Here is a 17,732-nt window from a genome sequence, read left to right as displayed (position 1 = left end):
CAATGTCAGGGGACAGAAGGGTCGTGAAAATGAAATGAGCAGCATAAAAGGGTTTTCCGCACTACACAACATTAATGACCTATTCTAAGGCCATATTCACACAACAGAGCTCCATCTGCAAAATATGGTACATATGGGGGCCATATTTATTGGACTGAACATGGCTATGTGACTAGAACGAGTGAGTTATGATGTAGTGAGCTCATGAACAGCTGGATCACTACAGTACTGAATGGAGGGCTTTCTAGCACCATGATACATTTCAAATGGCTGCAGTCAGTCTGGGAACTATGGGCCACACACAGATTATGTTTGCTGGATGGAACAGTGTTTTGCGAATACAGCCTTAGGGAGTGTTCACCAATATCACTTTAGTCAGGATCAGATATCCAGCTCACCTACAACGAATAAAGCCAAAAGCAGACATCTCTGTTCTCTGTGTGGTGGGCAGACCAGATTACTGAAGATCAGCTGCCATGTACTTGACCCAGAGCTGAGAACAGATAAGGGCTCGTTCACATCTGCGCCCAGGGTCTCCGTTTTGCAGGTTTCCGTTTCCTGCCCGAAACTGGACAGGACAGTTCTCAAATGCATTCATTTGAACGGGTTTGGAAAGTGTCCGGCCGTGAGCGCCTGTGAGCATTTGCGCTCTCCGCGGCTAAAGCAATTTTTTTTTTTCCTTAACTGGACACAAAGTCCGACATGCAGGACTTTGTGTCCAGTTAAAAAGAAAACGGTTTCGCCATGGAGAGCACAAAACGCTCACCGGCGGTCACAGTCTGCCAGGTTTCCGTCTTCTGTCGGCAGAAGATGGAAACCTGAAAATTGAGATCGAGCGCTGGTGTGAACCCAGCGAAAGTCTGCTTCCAGCTCTATTCTGGGTCTATGTTCTGGGAACTGATGTAAACAGCGGCTATAGAGGGGATACCAACCCCTCATCAATCAGACACTGAGAAATCAATCAGTCATCAATATCTATAGTCCTGAAAACGCCTCACAGAAAATCACACAATACAATTCAGGTTAACATGGAGATACGTTACAACATATGAGTGGCAAACACATAAAGGTCATATGATGCTTTATTTTTTTGTGTCTTCCCCATCCCCCCCTCCCCGAAAACCACTAGTTTGTTTAGTTTCAGAGTATACCTCTGAAGATTTAATATATCTCCCAACATTTACAAGCACAGTACGACTGAAAACATTGCTTTGGCACGTTCCCTCTTCCATAAAGTCAATGCTTTATGATTGAGATGTTTAGTGAAAATCCTGGATTTGTCAGGCCCCATTTTGATTCATTTCATGAGGCAAATGCTCTTTAGTCCAAGATCAGGCTGGTACCTGGTTCTTTAACTACAAGTACCAGCAGAAAGCGGAGAACGGTAGGATTCCTTTTTCACAACAGGTTCCGATGTAAATTTTAAATAACTCTTCAAGGTGCCATAGATAAACTGGAGAAGTGGTTGCCGTGAACAGGTTAGCCCAACAAAGGAAAACATTAAAATTGGTAAAGTCTTTCATCCGAAAGCAGTCCATCATAAAGCCAGTCCACTATGATGGCATGAAACAGTCAGTTAAGAACCAAGTAAACAGTCATTGAGGTGATCCTCCACAGTGCACTATATGCTCTAATGTAATATGGCGGTGTTAAAATACATGTATGCTTGATATTTATTTTATTGAAATAAATTAAATGAAGGGGGGGACACATTATTATATGGTCAAACACTTTTGGGGCCGAGAAAAAAAAAGAAAAAAAAAAAAAAAGTGGAGCATTGAAGACCACTTCAAAAGCACAGGGGTCCAAGCTATGGTAGGATCTGCAGAAGTCTCTAAAACCACTCTGTTCATTACATCAGGAGCATGAGAGAAACAGGAAATTACATCAATTCTGTTTTTTGGCGTAAACATCACTGTTCTAAAGTAACCACCTCCACGGCCTGCCCATCCACTGTGACCGTAGAATCCGATATCCGTGCAGTGACTGGTGCCATGGCAACTTGCACTGGTCCATTACCCTGCGTCAGGCTTGTGACCACCGTCTGATACATGCTGACTGGTATCTGTACTAGTCCTGTAAGGCACGAAGAACAAAAGGTTTAGTAACATGAAAACTAGAACAAGTGAAAAAAAAAAAAAAAAAAAAAAAAATTAAAGTAGAGTAAGTAAAATTAATTCAGTGACACAATGCTAATGCCCAACTACAATGTCGAAAGAGAACATCTACAATTAACCCTTTAAAGAGCACCTTTCACTATCTCCACCAACATCATTTCTTTGCATCTAATAGATCCCGCTCCATCAATTATAGTGCGTATATATATATATATATATATATATATATATATATATATATATATATATATATATATGTGTGTATATATACAAAAGCAGCTGGGTGGACAGAGAAGCCAGAAATTTTGGATGGTAAGAGGCGGCAGATTAAAACTTCTTTTTCTTGACATGCAGCTATTGTGACCATCTACATACTTTATTCCCTCATAGGTATGTTACACATTACATATTTAGTATTGTCAGCCATTTCAGTGCTCCAAACTGCTGACAGACCCTACACAGAGACAATGGTACTAATACTAAACTGCAAACTACTTGCTGCTACTATTTTATTGGACGGTACCAATTCTTCTGTCGATATCATTTCATGATATGGGAACTATAAAGGTCTACATGCAGGCAACTATGTTTTTAAAGCATTTAAAGGGGAGTTTTTCACCAGAGCCCAGCATATCAACCAAGCACCGCAGACAGAGAAGTTGGGATCACCTGCATGACAGAGTTTTGCTCTTTGGAATGGGTTCCCCTGTGCCAAGTTATTGGCAATTTTAGTAATATTCAAATGATGTGTTACCATCACATAAAAGTGCTCATTTGCATATGGACAAGGATGGTGATTAGAGATGAGCGAGTACTATTCGAAATGGCCGTTTTGAATACCACGCACCCATAGGAATGAATGGAAGCGGCCAGCACGTTGACCTTGCCGGTGACCGGCCGCTTTAACCCCCTGCGTGTCAGCTGCGCCAATACATTCCTATGAGTGCGTGCTATTTGAAATGGGAGTTTCGCATAGTACTCGCTCATCTCTAACATTGATAACTCGGCAACAGAGGAATTAATCCACCAGGGCAAAACACCATTTGATTCATGTGCCCCTAAACGTTATCAGGAATATAATGACAAGTAACTTTATTAAAGTTTAATCACAGCAAGTCTAACATATGTGGCATATGTCTGACAGCAGATAAAGGTGCCCACACAACTTCAGTAGCAGTCATCAGATAAAGCAAATAGTTTCAATGAGTAAAGGCGAATAAGCAGTGGCTTATCTCATGTGAAGAAAAAATATTAGGTTATGCAAAATTTTACATGCTCAGTGTAGAGGTGAGTGCCAGAGACACCCACACAAATTAGACAAACATGCTGCACCACATTTTACAATTTATATAGTCTGGGGTACAACAAGACTTTCTGTATTGAGATAGACTGAGCTGTTAACAACCATCATTACATTGTTAAAATTAAGCAGATGTGACAATGAGCCTCTGTGTAGCCCAGGTGGGTCACCGGGAAACATTAATGCTACTTGTTTCAATGTGAAAATATCACATATAGTTGCAGAAGTCTTTCCAGTATATACATTCTACAAGTACATCCAGATTTCGGAGCTATTTATACGGATACTAGCTGGTTGTCGGCACACTCTACATTCCTGCAGTTCAGTGATGGCAGCCCACAGGGCCATAGCACACGCATTGCCTGGTATTAGAGCTCAGCAGACAGTGGAGTGGTTAAGCCCTTGACAAGTATTAATCAGGTTTGTGATTGTCCCGACACTGCATCTGGTCAGGCGTGGGGCTTTGATTAGGCTAATCTAGTCTGCACATGTTCATAATCCAAAGTGGGGGATTAAGACCCTTTCAGTTTTATTAAAAGAAGCTCACGTCTCTCCAACTCAGATAACCAGCTACCCAAGTCACCAATACCAGAAATTGCAATCTGTGCTCCATGTATACATGTACAGGTACAGTATGAAATAACACCCAGGACTAAAAGACTATGATACATTGTCATACACTGGGCACTCCCCTTTCAATAGTAGTCAATACTTAAATGGGAAGCAGAAGATTTGAGTGTTTACTAAAGAGAAGTTAAATGATAGCCATTTTGGTGGATCATAAACAATGGGAAGAATTTATCAACCACTCTACAATATAATTGGTGATAATGTTGCATATCATTGACACAAGGTCCTTTCTCGCCCCAAAGATGCAGCACATCCCGTTTCGCACCTCTCCTGCCACTTTCTCAAAATGTGGACAAAGCAGGGCTGAGATGCTTCAACCAGACATGTTTATTATAACTCACGTCAGTTTTCTAGTAGGTGTGCACTTGATTCATAGAGAGATTGAAGCCTATTGATAATTCAGCAAAGTCTTGTACCATTCTATCCTAAATTAAGACCGTCATTCAAAATGCCAGTCTTAATAAATCTGCTCAACTGAGAATAAAAGCACATTTTGTGTAAACATACCAAACTAATGAAAAACCTACTAAGTTTTTTTTCAGTATCACATAACCTGTATTTGATAAGAACAAAAAAACAACAAACAGCAAAAAACATTGCCCCCTTTCTAATGTTAACCGTTACATAAGCTAAGTTTACCTAGTGGACACCATTCACAGACCAAATTTCAAAGAGACAGACAAACCACTGAGCTAATCTGATACAAGCCAAATATCATAAAATTAGGGCCTATTATTATCATGCTTACTTCTATAGCGCCATCATATTCCACAGCATTTTACAGACATTGACAGTCACTGTTCCCATATAGGGCTCTCAATCTACATTCCCTATCAGTATGTCTTTGGAGTGTAGGAGGAAACCAGAGTACCTGAAGGAGACCCACGGAAACATGGGGAGAACATACAAATGCATTGCAGATGTTGTCCTTGGCAGGATTTGAACCCAGAACTCAAGTGCTACAAGGTTGCAGTGCTAACCACTGAGCTGCCGTGCTGGACATAGGAAAATGCATTACAGTAGGGGCACATGGGACAGTGCAGACAAGGTAGCATTACTTTTCTGGCTAGAAAACTACTATTTCATCCACAGCACTGCTTGGCATAGTAATAGTCATAAGGTCTTGTCTGTGTTGTCACCTACTCTAGATAAAACCACATGGCCAAAGCAAAAAAAAAACAACAACAACAACAACAACAAAAAAACTGCAGTAGTGATGCCCTGTGTGGCGAAGAATGTCGTACAATTTGGCTAAAAGAGGGGGGAAAGGTGCAATTGTATCTGACTTAAGCATCCATTGTAAATCAATAAAATCAAACGTGTGCAATAGTGGGGCAATATGCATATTCTAATAAAAGCATGTATGTCATTCAGCAATTCTAAACCAATAATCTAAAAAGTTAATTCATTTTAGCTACTCCAACCACCAAAGTGTGCACTGTACAGCACTATTTCTATCAATGGGTAAATGTAAATAATCTGCACATGTTCACTGAATTAGACAAGTAAGGATGAAGATTATCTGGGGAGAGGGGTGTGGTAATGTCATCGAAAGGTATATGATGGCAATCTAAATTATTACTCACAATGACCCCACTCGGAGGTAAAATTAGACAAGGCACTTAATATATGTTACTGCATGAAAAGCATATATTTCTATATACTACATAAAGAGGCCAAGGAAAGACTGCCCAAGACAGGTCTGCAGTGCGGAACAATGGGCTTGATTCATCCTGCTATGTTCCTGCACAGCTGTTTACTGGCTCCGGATTACTGCAGTCACATGAGCTGCCTTACAGCATAGCAAGCTGTCAGGGGCTGGGAAGGTCATGAGGAGGAGAGGGGAATCAGGACAGCTCCATCCCTCTGCACTGCGGTATGCTGGGAGGAGGAAAGCCATCAAGACCTTATACACACCCATCAAAGAATAACAAGACTGCAAGGCACAAATGCAACTGCAGGGTGGGCTGTACTCTGACTGGCCTCTCATACACAAGGTTGCTGCCGCGCGTCTCCAGTGCACATTGAACTCATTTGGAGAATTGGCAATTCTAATATTCTAAACTGTTCAACAGCACTATATGCCCAAATTTCTGATTTGTAATAAATATGCTAACTTTCCAATGCCATATAACTGGAAAACCCACTAAATTCAGTCTACATCTGATGACAATCTGTTTAAAAAAAAATTTGCCACATAATTATGAAGCAAAGGCTAGGTTCACATCCGTTGGAAACTGTTGCAGTATCCACCTAAAAAATAGGCGGAGAAAAGGGTCCTGTACGGAGGACTTTCTCCTTTGCTGGTTTCAGCTTCATTATGACAACACCTGACGGACCCCATCATTGCCAATGGGATCTGTCGGACTGAGTGTTACTGCAGATTTTGTGGTCTGGTCCCCTGACTGACCCAAACAATGAAGAGGTGACAATAGAGTAAACCTAGTGTCAAACAGGACAAACTTGTTTTCACTCTTTTTGGCAAACTGGATGTGGAATTTAGGGTGGATTTACATGGTGTATGTTTCCTGAAGAATTTGCAGTTGTGAGTGGCACATGAGTTCTATGCCAGTAACCAGGTTTTCAGTGTAATGGCCATTATCACACAGATACAGAATAACATGTACAATGTATTCCTGCAATTAAACAATGCATGCAGCCTTTAAGTAAGCCTGAGTTTACACCACACTTTACCGCCAGGTAATTAGTGGTAATTACCATGTGGTTACACCAGCTGGGCAGCAACATGTACTGGGACGGGGCGTTCACACGGGGAGCGGAAGGGCGGATTTTGGCACCAAGGGTGATGCGGGGAGCCACGTCACTCTCGGGCCAAAATTCGCCTGCCACAACGGTCGCGGCTTCCTCCAATCGCGGCTTTTCCTTCCAGAGTAGGCTCAAATGAATGGGCCAACTCCAGAGGTTGCTGCTGCGAGGCGGACGCCGCAGCTCAACAAGTTATAATCAAATGTACTGGGAAGTTGCCAAAAAAAAAAAAAAAGCAATGTTTTCATATTCTTACAATCAGAATGAGATTAATAAATTTACAAGGACATTAATACAAGCAAGTAATCCAAACTCAAAAGCTTCCCTGCCTGAATATTAGAAGCTGTAGCTCTATAAAAAAAAAAAAAAAAAAAAAAGTGTGATTACAAGTTGTATATTATAAGATATAGATTTGGTAGGGCCCCAAAAGGTGAGTCTGCAATGTTATCTAGCTGCCCTTCCCCCCACCTATAGAATGGCTCAACAGCTGAAAAATGTAGCGCTGCTACTATGAAATCTTGAACATTCAAATGCGAAGAAAACATAGGTTATAAAGTGCCTTCTATATAATTAGCCCTCAGTAATTTTATCAGTGGAACTGCAGAGTGCTGTGTACTGATCTGGTTTGGGTTGAAGAAGAGGATTAGCCGAGCTAATTGTTTGTATTATAAAATAAAGCAATGTAATAAAATATTCCTACAACTGGTTTTAGAAAGCCATTTGTTCCATGGCAGGAATAAGGAATTGTTATGTATCTTAGAAAACTATTTACAAATAAAGTGATAACCAATTTTTAAAGGAAAGGTTCTCGTTAAGGAAGATGGGGGATTACTGAACGTTAACCCATTCTAAAGATGAAATACAATCATTTACCAATTTATTAAGAGTAATTGGCCATTACACTGATTCTGATGGGGCATTGATGATCACCCCAGGGGCACAGAGGAAACTGCCCTCTCTATTTTTTTTCCCTTTCTGTAGAGTTGAAGGGAGCAATTTGTTTGTATTGACATGGGTGGCCATGTTGAGTGGTTCCTTGGAAAAGGCCATCACTCCCTCCCCCCCCAACCCAACCATACAGGCAAAGCCACCATCATAGCCAACTCCATAATGATCCTTCACACACACCTGAAATGAAAAAAAATGAATGCATTTAAAAAAAAAATAAAAATTCTGTACAAACTCCTCCAGGTTTTAAAAAACAAAACAAAAACAAGGGACATTATTTGTTCATGGACAGGGAAAAAATGTTTACTAACTGTCTAGGAACATATGGATAGTTGGCAAACCTGCTTGCAGATCTGGCATAACTACAAATTTTCTAATGAGAAAATAACTAAACACATTCACACTGTAACAACATTTAGTAGTCAAAAGGGTTCCCCATCATAATAACCAGCAACCCAGTTTTTGCCCATAGAGACAGTAGTGACTAGTCTACTGTGTGTGTACCCATATACAGCACAGCCAACTTCACCCTACCATTGGCATCCTGTACTCCAGTCAGTGCTCCGACAGCCGCTGCAGTCTCCCCTGACAATACGATCTGTCCTCCTCCTTGTAGGGTGGCTTCTGCCAACGTTGCTACTGCGTGAGCCGCTGCCTCACTATAGTTAGACAATCAACATGGAGAAAAAACAACAACATATTAAATAAGCCCTTCTACATAAGGAAAAATGACATCTGTCAAATGCTATCAGGAACCCTGGCAAAACTATTCATGTAGATATGATTACTTTTTACCCTCACCATTCCTGAACAACACACAGTGTTAGCTTTAGTTGGGGCTAAAGATAATTTTTTAACTGTTCTAGAATCAGTGAAGCAGCAACTATTAACATACAAAAAATAAAATAAAAAAATATGGACCCCCCCCCCAAAAAACCCCAAAACAAAAACCAAAAAAACAAAACACGGAATATTTGTGAGACAACAAAATTAGGTTATGCCATCTTAGGCAAACTTGCACTTTAAAGACTACTCCTTAATATTTGGCAGCTGACAGAAACCCTAAATAAAATAAATTCAGTCAAGATTCTGAAAGAAAAGCACTTTACTTTTGAGCTCAAGTATGTAGTGTGCTGTGAATATGGCCACATGACCAGCTAATGACAATTCAGAATAGTTAAAAAAAATATCCCTTTTTACATTAAAAGTGTTATTTGAACAAGTTGTGTCCCGTCCCTCCCTACTGTTCTGTAACAGCGCCCTCTGCTGTCATAACACTGCATTTTACATTTCTAATTGCAGTAGGTGCTTTAACACATGATTGATATCTCTTATGATAACTTAAAAATGTAACACAATCATTCATGTAAAAGAGAACACAACCTGTATGAATAATAACAGATACATCTTAAAACCTATGGCTGAAAGAGCCATCCTCTAAAAGGAAATAGAAGTTTGTAAATTCATCTATCTAGCTTGTTTTTTAAATATTCTTCTATCCATAATAGTGTATAATCAGTTCAGTATAATTGTGGAGTATAAACTATTTTACTAGCTAAAAAAATGAGACATAAAAAAATGTAGTAATACACTTTAGATTAGTAATATACCTATTTAAAGCCATGGTCACTGTAGCTCCTGGAGCCATATCATGGGATGCTGCCACAGCAGCTTCAGCCAGGGATGCTACAGCTTGAGTAGCTTCAGAAGCTTGCGTTGTTTGGATGGTCATCTCTCCCCCTTGAAGTGTTGCCCAGTTCTGCTCCACCTGTGGGGGGGTGGGGACGACAAAAAACACAAGTTGACTAGAAAGCTAAACACGATCATCATATTTACTTGACCCTGTGTGCTGCTGCACCGAATGGCTCCATATATATGCCATTTAAAGGGGGTTATCCACTTTCAGACCAATATTGAGAGACTAATCTTATGGTTTGTACAAAAAAATGTCTTTAAACTCCAGAATATAATAGTTGTAGGCCTAGGAGAGGTGTACTAAATAAAACATTTATACTCAAATTCCGTTACCTTTTTTGGGTCTATGCCAGTGGTTCTTAACCTTGTTTGAGGTACCGAACCCACCAGTTTCATATGCACATTCACCGAACCCTTCCTTAGAGATAAATCAAATATGATTTTTTTCCAGATTCAAGACATAGGTATATGTTTTTTTTTTTTACTGGTACACAAAATGAATCGTGTATATGGTCTACGGTTCGATCGAACCCTGGTTAAGAACCACTGGTCTATGCGCTCCGTCTGAGGCTCCGTCTCTGCCTCCTCGGTGACATCTGACGCTCTCCTGTGACGTCATGAGCCCAAGATCACTGCTGAGTCCTGCGACTGGGACACTCAATCTCTGCCATTGGGATCACCAACCTCAGCGGTAACCTATGGGCTCACGATGTCACAAAAAAGCGCCAGATGTTACTGAAGAGTCAGAGCGTCGGACGCCACAAGGATGCCCAATAGACAATTGTATTGTCACCTCCCCTGGGCCAACGTATTAAAGTTTGGGTTCCGAAGAGACCCCAAGGTATAATAATTTACTGCAACACATGTTGCAGCAGCCATTTTAGTTAGTCCGAAAATAATCCCAAATTGTTCAGTTTTGTTAAAAACAAAACACAATTTGGAGTATTCATGAAGAATCTGGTTCGTTAAGAAGTGATTTGCCCATCTCTACTTGTTATAGGCACAGTAATCAGACCTCTATCTGGTAATGATTTTTGCACCTATGTGCTCATCACATGACCATGGACCACATATCCTAACCGTAGATGGATTTTTATCCACTGAAAGTAAGCAGAATGATTGACAGCAAGCAGAAATATAGAAAACCAGGAGGAACTGATACAGAAAAATATATTGTACAACTTTTTATTATACAAACAATAACATTTGTCTCTTAATATTGGGCTTAAAGTGGACAATACTGTTAATCTACCATGTAAAAAATTTGTTGGTTTTATAAAGAATCCAGCAGAAAAATAACCTTTGTATGCCACTGCATGAAAACAGAGACATAAGGAGGTTGAATATGATCCATGTACTAAAATGGGAGCTCTACCCTAATATGGCTCTGTACAAAATAGAGCTCTAATACTGCTATGTAAAGTTCTTGCCATTACTTTCTCCCCTTTTTTGCAGAAGTATGAAAATGTGATCTAGATTAAAGACTGTCCTAAAACTTGCATCAATGGTTAGGGATGGAAGCCACAGATTGATCTGATTCTAGCAACAAATGCTATCACAATAGTGGCTTAAATAACATTGGTGGTCAAAGAGAAGAAGAACAAATCAAACGGCGTTATTCACATGGCAGTGTTTGGCATCAGTGTCTGTAAGCCAGGCACAAAGCTTTCCATTATACCTTATCTCTCTCTCTGTAGTCTGCTCTCCTGGCTTTTGCTTATAAACACTGACGCAAAATAGTGGTGTGTCAATAAGGCCGATCAGTTAGGACAAGATTTGCTGAGTTCACATCTTTAACTCCAGAATAACCACAAAGGCATCCTGCATTAGATGAAGCAAAGCACTGGGAATTTAAAAGTTTAACTTATTTGACTCTCAGTAAATGCTATTCTTGCCATTGGTGGAAAATTGGAGGTTCATCATAAACACTGTAGACTGATCTTCCCTGCATCAGAAATCAACTTATCTTGAAGAGGTTTTCAGGTCATCAAAAGAGAAGCTTGAGTGTTTCTACAGAGAGGATTGCAGTAGTGTAGAAATAAAAAATCTGGCCTATGAATACCACTCTGTTCCTAAGAGGTCTGACATAACTATCTAGCACTTCTTGTCATAGGTGGAAAGGCAACCTAAAGAGTAGATCATGACTTTATAAGAAGTGCTGAATACACTATGTGATCAAAAGTATCCAGACACCCCCCAAAACATACGTTTTTCATATTCGGTGCATTGTGCTGCCACCTACTGCCAGGTACTCCATATCAGCGACCTCAGGAGACATTAGACATCGTGAGAGAGCAGAATGAGGCGCTCCGCGGAACTCACGGACTACGAATGTGGTCGGGTGATTGGGTGCCACACATCACGCAGGTCAATGCCAAACGATGTCTCGCTTGGTGTAAGGAGCGTAAACATTGGACGATTGAACAGTGGAAAAACGTTGTGTGGAGTGACGAATCACGGTACACAAAGTGGCGATCCGATGGCAGGGTGTGGGTATGGCGAATGCCCGGTGAATGTTATCTGCCAGCGTGTGTAGTGCCAACAGTAAAATTCGGAGGCGGTGTTGTTATGGTGTGGTTGTGTTTTTTCATGGAGGGGGCTTGCACCCCTTGTTGTTTTGCGTGGCACTATCACAGCACAGGCCTACATTGATGTTTTAAACACCTTCTTGCTTCCCACTGTTGAAGAACAATTCGGGGATGGCGATTGCAGCTTTCAACACGATCGAGCACCTGTTCATACTGCACAGCCTGTGGCGGAGTGGTTACACGACAATAACATCTTTGTAATGGACTGGCCTGCACAGAGTCCTGACTTCAATCCTATAGAACACCTTTGGGATGTTTTGGAACGCCAACTTCGTGCCAGGCCTCACCGACCTACATCGATACCTCTCCTCAGTGCAGCACTCCGTGAAGAATGGGCTGCCATTCCCCAAGAAACCTTCCAGCACCTGATTGAACGTATGCCTGCGAGAGTGGAAGCTGTCATCAAGGCTAAGGGTGGGCCAACACCATATCGAATTCCAGCATTACCGATGGAGGGCGCCACGAACTTATAAGTCATTTTCAGCTAGGTGTCCAGATACTTTTGATCACATGGTGTAGTAGTAGTCACATGATGTGGAAATAAAACAATGTTCATACGTAAAATTTTTGTTGAGCAGACAACCCCTTTAAGTACATGGCAGCTTTGGCTGGGCATGGTCTTTATATCATTCTACGCAAAGTATTACCTTACCTCTCCGTCACTAACCGTGGAATAATTGACTTGTGCAACGGTTACAGTAGTTGGCAGCTCCGATGCATCTGCAAGTGTGGCAACAGTAGCCCCTGTACCGACCTGTAGCAAACAAAACAACTATTAGGTGCTACTAATGGTTGGATAGGCATTCACAAATTCTCTGTAGCACAACTTCCACTTAGTTCCCACATTGTGGTTACAGTATGTGGCTGTAATTCAGTCCACCCAGAATGTTCAATGACAGCACAAATTTTGAGGTTGCATGAGGCAGCTGGAACATGTAGATGCACCTTTATGAAGTCTTTATAAGGCTCCGTTCCCACGGAGTAATGTGCCGCTCATTTTGACACGTAAACACGTGTCAGAGTGAGCGCTGTAAAACAGAATCCCATTGACTTCAATGGGTGCCGTCATGCGCCTGCTACACATTGAAATCAATGGGAGGCTTTTTGACCCATTGATTTCAATGTGTAGCGCGCGCAAGACGGCACCCATTGAAGTCAATGGGATTCTGTTTTACAGCGCTCACTCTAACATGTTTATGTGTCAGAATGAGTGACGCGTTACTTCGTGGGAATGGAGCCTAACTGAATTGCTCAAAGAAAAGTCTTCTACATCAACTAGTTTGCCTTAGAGGTTGCAAGATTTCTCCACCGGGAGAAATATTAGGCTTAATAATTGATGACCTATCCCTGTTACCCATGAACTGAAGATTTGTGGGGTCCAACCCACTGTCCCCACTAATCAGCTATTTAAAGAGACAAAAGAGTTCCTTTTAGAGCTAAAGCCTCTTTCCTACTTCTCAAGCACAGCTCTGTACATTTAATAAGCTCTGTTCCACAGGTTCCAGTATAACTGGAATTCTTTTTCTAGCTCTCACCGTTGCTGGGCAATAATTGCTGTTAGTTTTGGTGCATCATATGCCATCTAGTCTCTCTACTGTCAGGCAGGAACAGGGAAGGTGCATGATTCAGAGCTTTGACACTATCCACCTTTGATTTTAGCTTTGGATTACGCCCCCTTGCTTGCTCCTGCCTGACACTGTGCATCTGAAACTACAAAGCCCAAGTATCACATTAGACATGAAATCTAGCTGCATTGACTGCTCATGATCAGTGGAGGCTAGCGAAAAAATTTCAACTGTGTTATGAACCGGCGCCTATTAAAATATGTTAAGAAATGGAGTTGGTAAAAGGTCTTCTTTAATAGGACGGAACTTGAACAGGCCATGGGACTGATAAACGTGATCTAACATGGCCTGTAACACAGAAGTGACGCATGTCAATGTTTTAGCTGAAGTACAAAAGGGCAGATGGCTGCAATTGGATCACCATTTGGAAGCCATTTGTTTGAGAAACTCCAGTATGCTATCAAACTAAAACACTAAACTATATTGGGAACATTAATATTTTTTTTTATGGACTTTATGGACTTTCAACTGGAACACAGTCACCAAATGGACTTGTGCAGAAAACAAAATGGTTAAATATTATAGCGAACCTGAATTAGGGACACTGTGCCATCCGGGTTACTGATTGTCTGTACCACAGTCTGTGAAGGCACAAGGTGAGCAATACCATGTGCAGTTGCCACCTGTTGTGTTTGCTGATCCTCAAATGCATACAGCAAATCTTCCCTACCATGCTGCTTATAGCAGTTCTTTACTATTGTTCTTAATGCTTGTGTCCAGGAGACCTGCAATATAAAAAGACAAATATGACACACAAATTATTTTACTATTTAAAAAAAAAATTAAATTATGCATTTATTAGACCCCCTAGGGGTCTTGAACCCCAGGGGGTCTGATCACTAATGCAATGCATTACAAAATACCAGGGCTTCTATTGCAGGGTACATAGAGTGCTTGCAATAGAAGCCAGTGAGTGACAGATCGGGGAGCCTTCACAAGGCTCCCTGCTGTCATAGCAACGTGATCCTGGACTCTGAGCTTGCTCGGGTGCTGGTGATCGACCGGGAAAATTGAGGCGTCCACGTGCTGCCAGAAGAATGGCGCCTCTGGCAGCTTTGACTGAGGCGCTGGAGGGGTTAATGCCCCCGATCAATGCAGGCACCAATCGGGGGGGATTAGCACTGGGTGTCTACCAACAGTAAACACCTGGCAGCCATGGCGGCCGCCCGGCTCCCAGGCAGCCGCCATAGTTAAACACCCGGCATCCGCTGTACTCGTACGGCGGTTGTCGGGAAGGGATTAAGTCCCATCTACTGTACTGGTACTATATATCCACTGCAATAACGCTACATGGGCAAAGGTTGTAGGGTATGTTCACACAGACTTTTCTGCAAGCTGAAAAAAAATCTGCTTCAAGAATTAGGGGGGGGGGGGGGAAGGGAAGTTTCCAGGTTCATAAAGTGTGATGGGACAAAAAACGCGACAAGCCACATCATGTGTTTAAAAAAAATAAATAAAAAATATTTAAAAATTAACACATGATGTGGCTTGTGTCACGTTTTTTTTTGTCCTAGCACACTTCATGGACCTGGAAACGTCTCTTTTATAAAGAAAAAAAAAACAAACAAAAAAAACAAAAAAACATGCTACTGACTTCCATTGAAACGAATGGGAGGTGTTTTCTAATGCGTATTCCGCCTCAAAATCAGCCTACAAAACCCCCCAAAAAACCTCAGTGTGAACATAACCTAACTGTAATCCAGTCACATCATAACTTACCCTCTGTTTCTGTTCTTCAGTGCGTACATCACTGCGCACATTTGCCCATGGTATGTCATCAGGCCACCAGATAGGTTTGCAACTCTCCTTGCCCCAGCCTGGTTTACCTCTTCCTGTAGAATATTTTAGCATTTCTGGGATGAATGCACGCAGCTGAGCCTATGCATAAAAACAAGTCACAAAAAAAATCAACTGCTCAGTGTAATAACAGGAGCCGTCTAGATTCACTCTCTCATATTCAACATTCAGATGCAAACGGCAAAGATTCTATATTGAATTTTAAATGCAATAGAAAAGTAAATACAATGCTCTACCATATGGTAAATGTGATGTAGCATCAGCTAAAGGGTTTAAGATTATGAAACATACAAGTATTACAGCTGAGGCCAGTGACTGGCTGCAGTGGTCACGTGGATGTACAAGTCATCTCAGAACCAAAGTAAAAGAATGGCAGGGACCGCCAGAGTGAGGGCTGAAGTTGCAGTGGTTTCAACAGCTGCGTTTTGTTTATGACATTTCCAACAAGTTTTTAACTCCTGGAAAGCACATACACCTACTGAAGCTACACTTAGAATTAACTCTTCATTTTAATTTTTCAGAAGACAATTCTTTAGCCCTTTCATCCTTTAACCCCTTCCCGCCGATGGCACTTTTTGACTTCCTGACCAAGCTCGATTTTTCAAAACTGACATGTGTCACTTTATGTGGCAATAACTTTGGAACGCTTTAACTTACCAAAGTGATTTTAAGATTGTTTTTTCGTAACACATTGTACTTCATGTTAGTGGTAAATTTTGGTTGATATGTTTTGTGTTTAATTATGAAAAAATTGGAAATTTGGTGGAAATTTTGAAAAATATGCATTTTATAAAGTTTGAAATGATGTGCATTACATACAGATAGTCAGACCGCCAAAATTATATCATAAATCTCATGTCCCAGATCTCTGCTTTATGTCGGCATCAAACTTTAGTCACCCTTTTAATTTTTACGGACATTATAAGGTTTACAAGTGAAACAACAATATTCAAAATTTTCAAGAAATTTCCAAAACCCATTTTTTAAGGGACTAATCCAGTTATGAAGGCGTTTTGAAAGACCCTTGTATTAAAGCCCCCCATAAATCACCCCATTTTCAAAACTGCACCCCTTAAATAAGCCAAAACAACATATACCTAGTAATTTAACCCTATAAGTGCTTAACAGGAATTAATACAAAATGGAGGTGAAATTTTCAAATTTGAATTTATTTTACTAATATTTTCGTTTAGCCCTAGAATTTGCACATTCACAAGGGGTTAAAGGAGAAAACGCATCCCACAATTTGTTAGGCAAGTTCTCCCGACTACCATAGTACCCCACTTGTGGGTGTAAACTAATATATGGACGCACAGCGAGACGCAGGAGGGAAGGCGCGCCAAAGAGCTTTTAGAGGGCAGATCTGGCTGGGATCAGTTTCAGGAACCATATCGCATTTACAAAGCCCTTGAGGAGTCAAAACAGTGAAAACCTCTAGAAAGTGACCCCCCCCCCATTGTGAAAACCGCACCCCTCAAAGAATTTATCAAGTGATGTTGTGAGCATTAGTAACCCCGAAGTGAATGTGTAAGCTGTGCGGAGTAAATTGGGTACACCAAATCCCATTCTATTTTCCCACTAGCTCCTATGACACGGACGGGGAAGAGGGGCATTCTGGGGGATCAGCACTGCTGTATTATCTCTCATAAGCTCTAAATATGGGGTGCCCCCTGAAAACACTCGCACCGCTTACACATTTCCTTCTAGTCGCAGCCACTTATGTCCTAATGATTTGGCGACTTTTGGGGTTTTTGTCTTCACATTGTACAAGCTAGATTTTTATTTTTATCTTCTGGCAATGTGGCCATATGAGGGCTTGGTGTTTGCGGTATTAGATGTACTTTTCAATGCCACCATTTTGGGGCCTGTAACTTATTGACTACATTTTATTAACTCTTTCTGGGTGGGATGTAAAAGGAAACATCAATTCTAGCATTGCTTTTTAGCATTTTTTTTTTCCCGGGCAGCGTACAGCATAAGTAACATGTTACCTTTATTCTGCGGGTCGGTACGGTTACGGCGATACCTCATTTATATGATTTTTTAATGCGTTGCTATTTGTGCAGAATAGAATTCAATTCAGGGAAAAAAAATCTATTGTTTTTGCATCGCCATCTTCTGAAAGGCATAACGTTTTTATTTTTCGCTAGACAGAGCTGGTTGAGGGCTTATTTTTTGCGGGAACACCTCTTCTTTTTATTGGTACCATTTTGGTTTTCATCTGACCATTTGATTACTTTTTATTGAACATTTTGTAAGGGAAAGG

General features: G+C 41.0%; 1 protein-coding gene across 2 annotated transcripts in view; it reads right to left on the bottom strand.

Moving 5' to 3' along the window:
* Positions 1-1,156: 1,156 nt before the first annotated feature.
* Positions 1,157-17,732, bottom strand: part of NRF1 (nuclear respiratory factor 1) — a 40,374-nt gene continuing 23,798 nt past the window's right edge. For both annotated transcript variants that reach the window (XM_075273901.1, XM_075273900.1), the window contains 6 exons: positions 15,389-15,547; positions 14,200-14,394; positions 12,697-12,798; positions 9,372-9,529; positions 8,296-8,420; positions 1,157-2,076 (listed from right to left, as the gene is read on the bottom strand). In XM_075273901.1, coding sequence (XP_075130002.1) covers positions 1,913-2,076; positions 8,296-8,420; positions 9,372-9,529; positions 12,697-12,798; positions 14,200-14,394; positions 15,389-15,547 — 903 coding nt within the window. In that variant the 3' untranslated portion in view covers positions 1,157-1,912. The remainder of the gene's footprint in view (positions 2,077-8,295; positions 8,421-9,371; positions 9,530-12,696; positions 12,799-14,199; positions 14,395-15,388; positions 15,548-17,732) is intronic.

This window comes from Leptodactylus fuscus, chromosome 5 (genome assembly GCF_031893055.1).
Source record: "Leptodactylus fuscus isolate aLepFus1 chromosome 5, aLepFus1.hap2, whole genome shotgun sequence".
NCBI lineage: Eukaryota > Metazoa > Chordata > Amphibia > Anura > Leptodactylidae > Leptodactylus > Leptodactylus fuscus.
The sequence above is the reverse complement of the archived record's forward strand: the minus strand, read 5'-3'. Positions and strand labels throughout refer to the sequence as shown.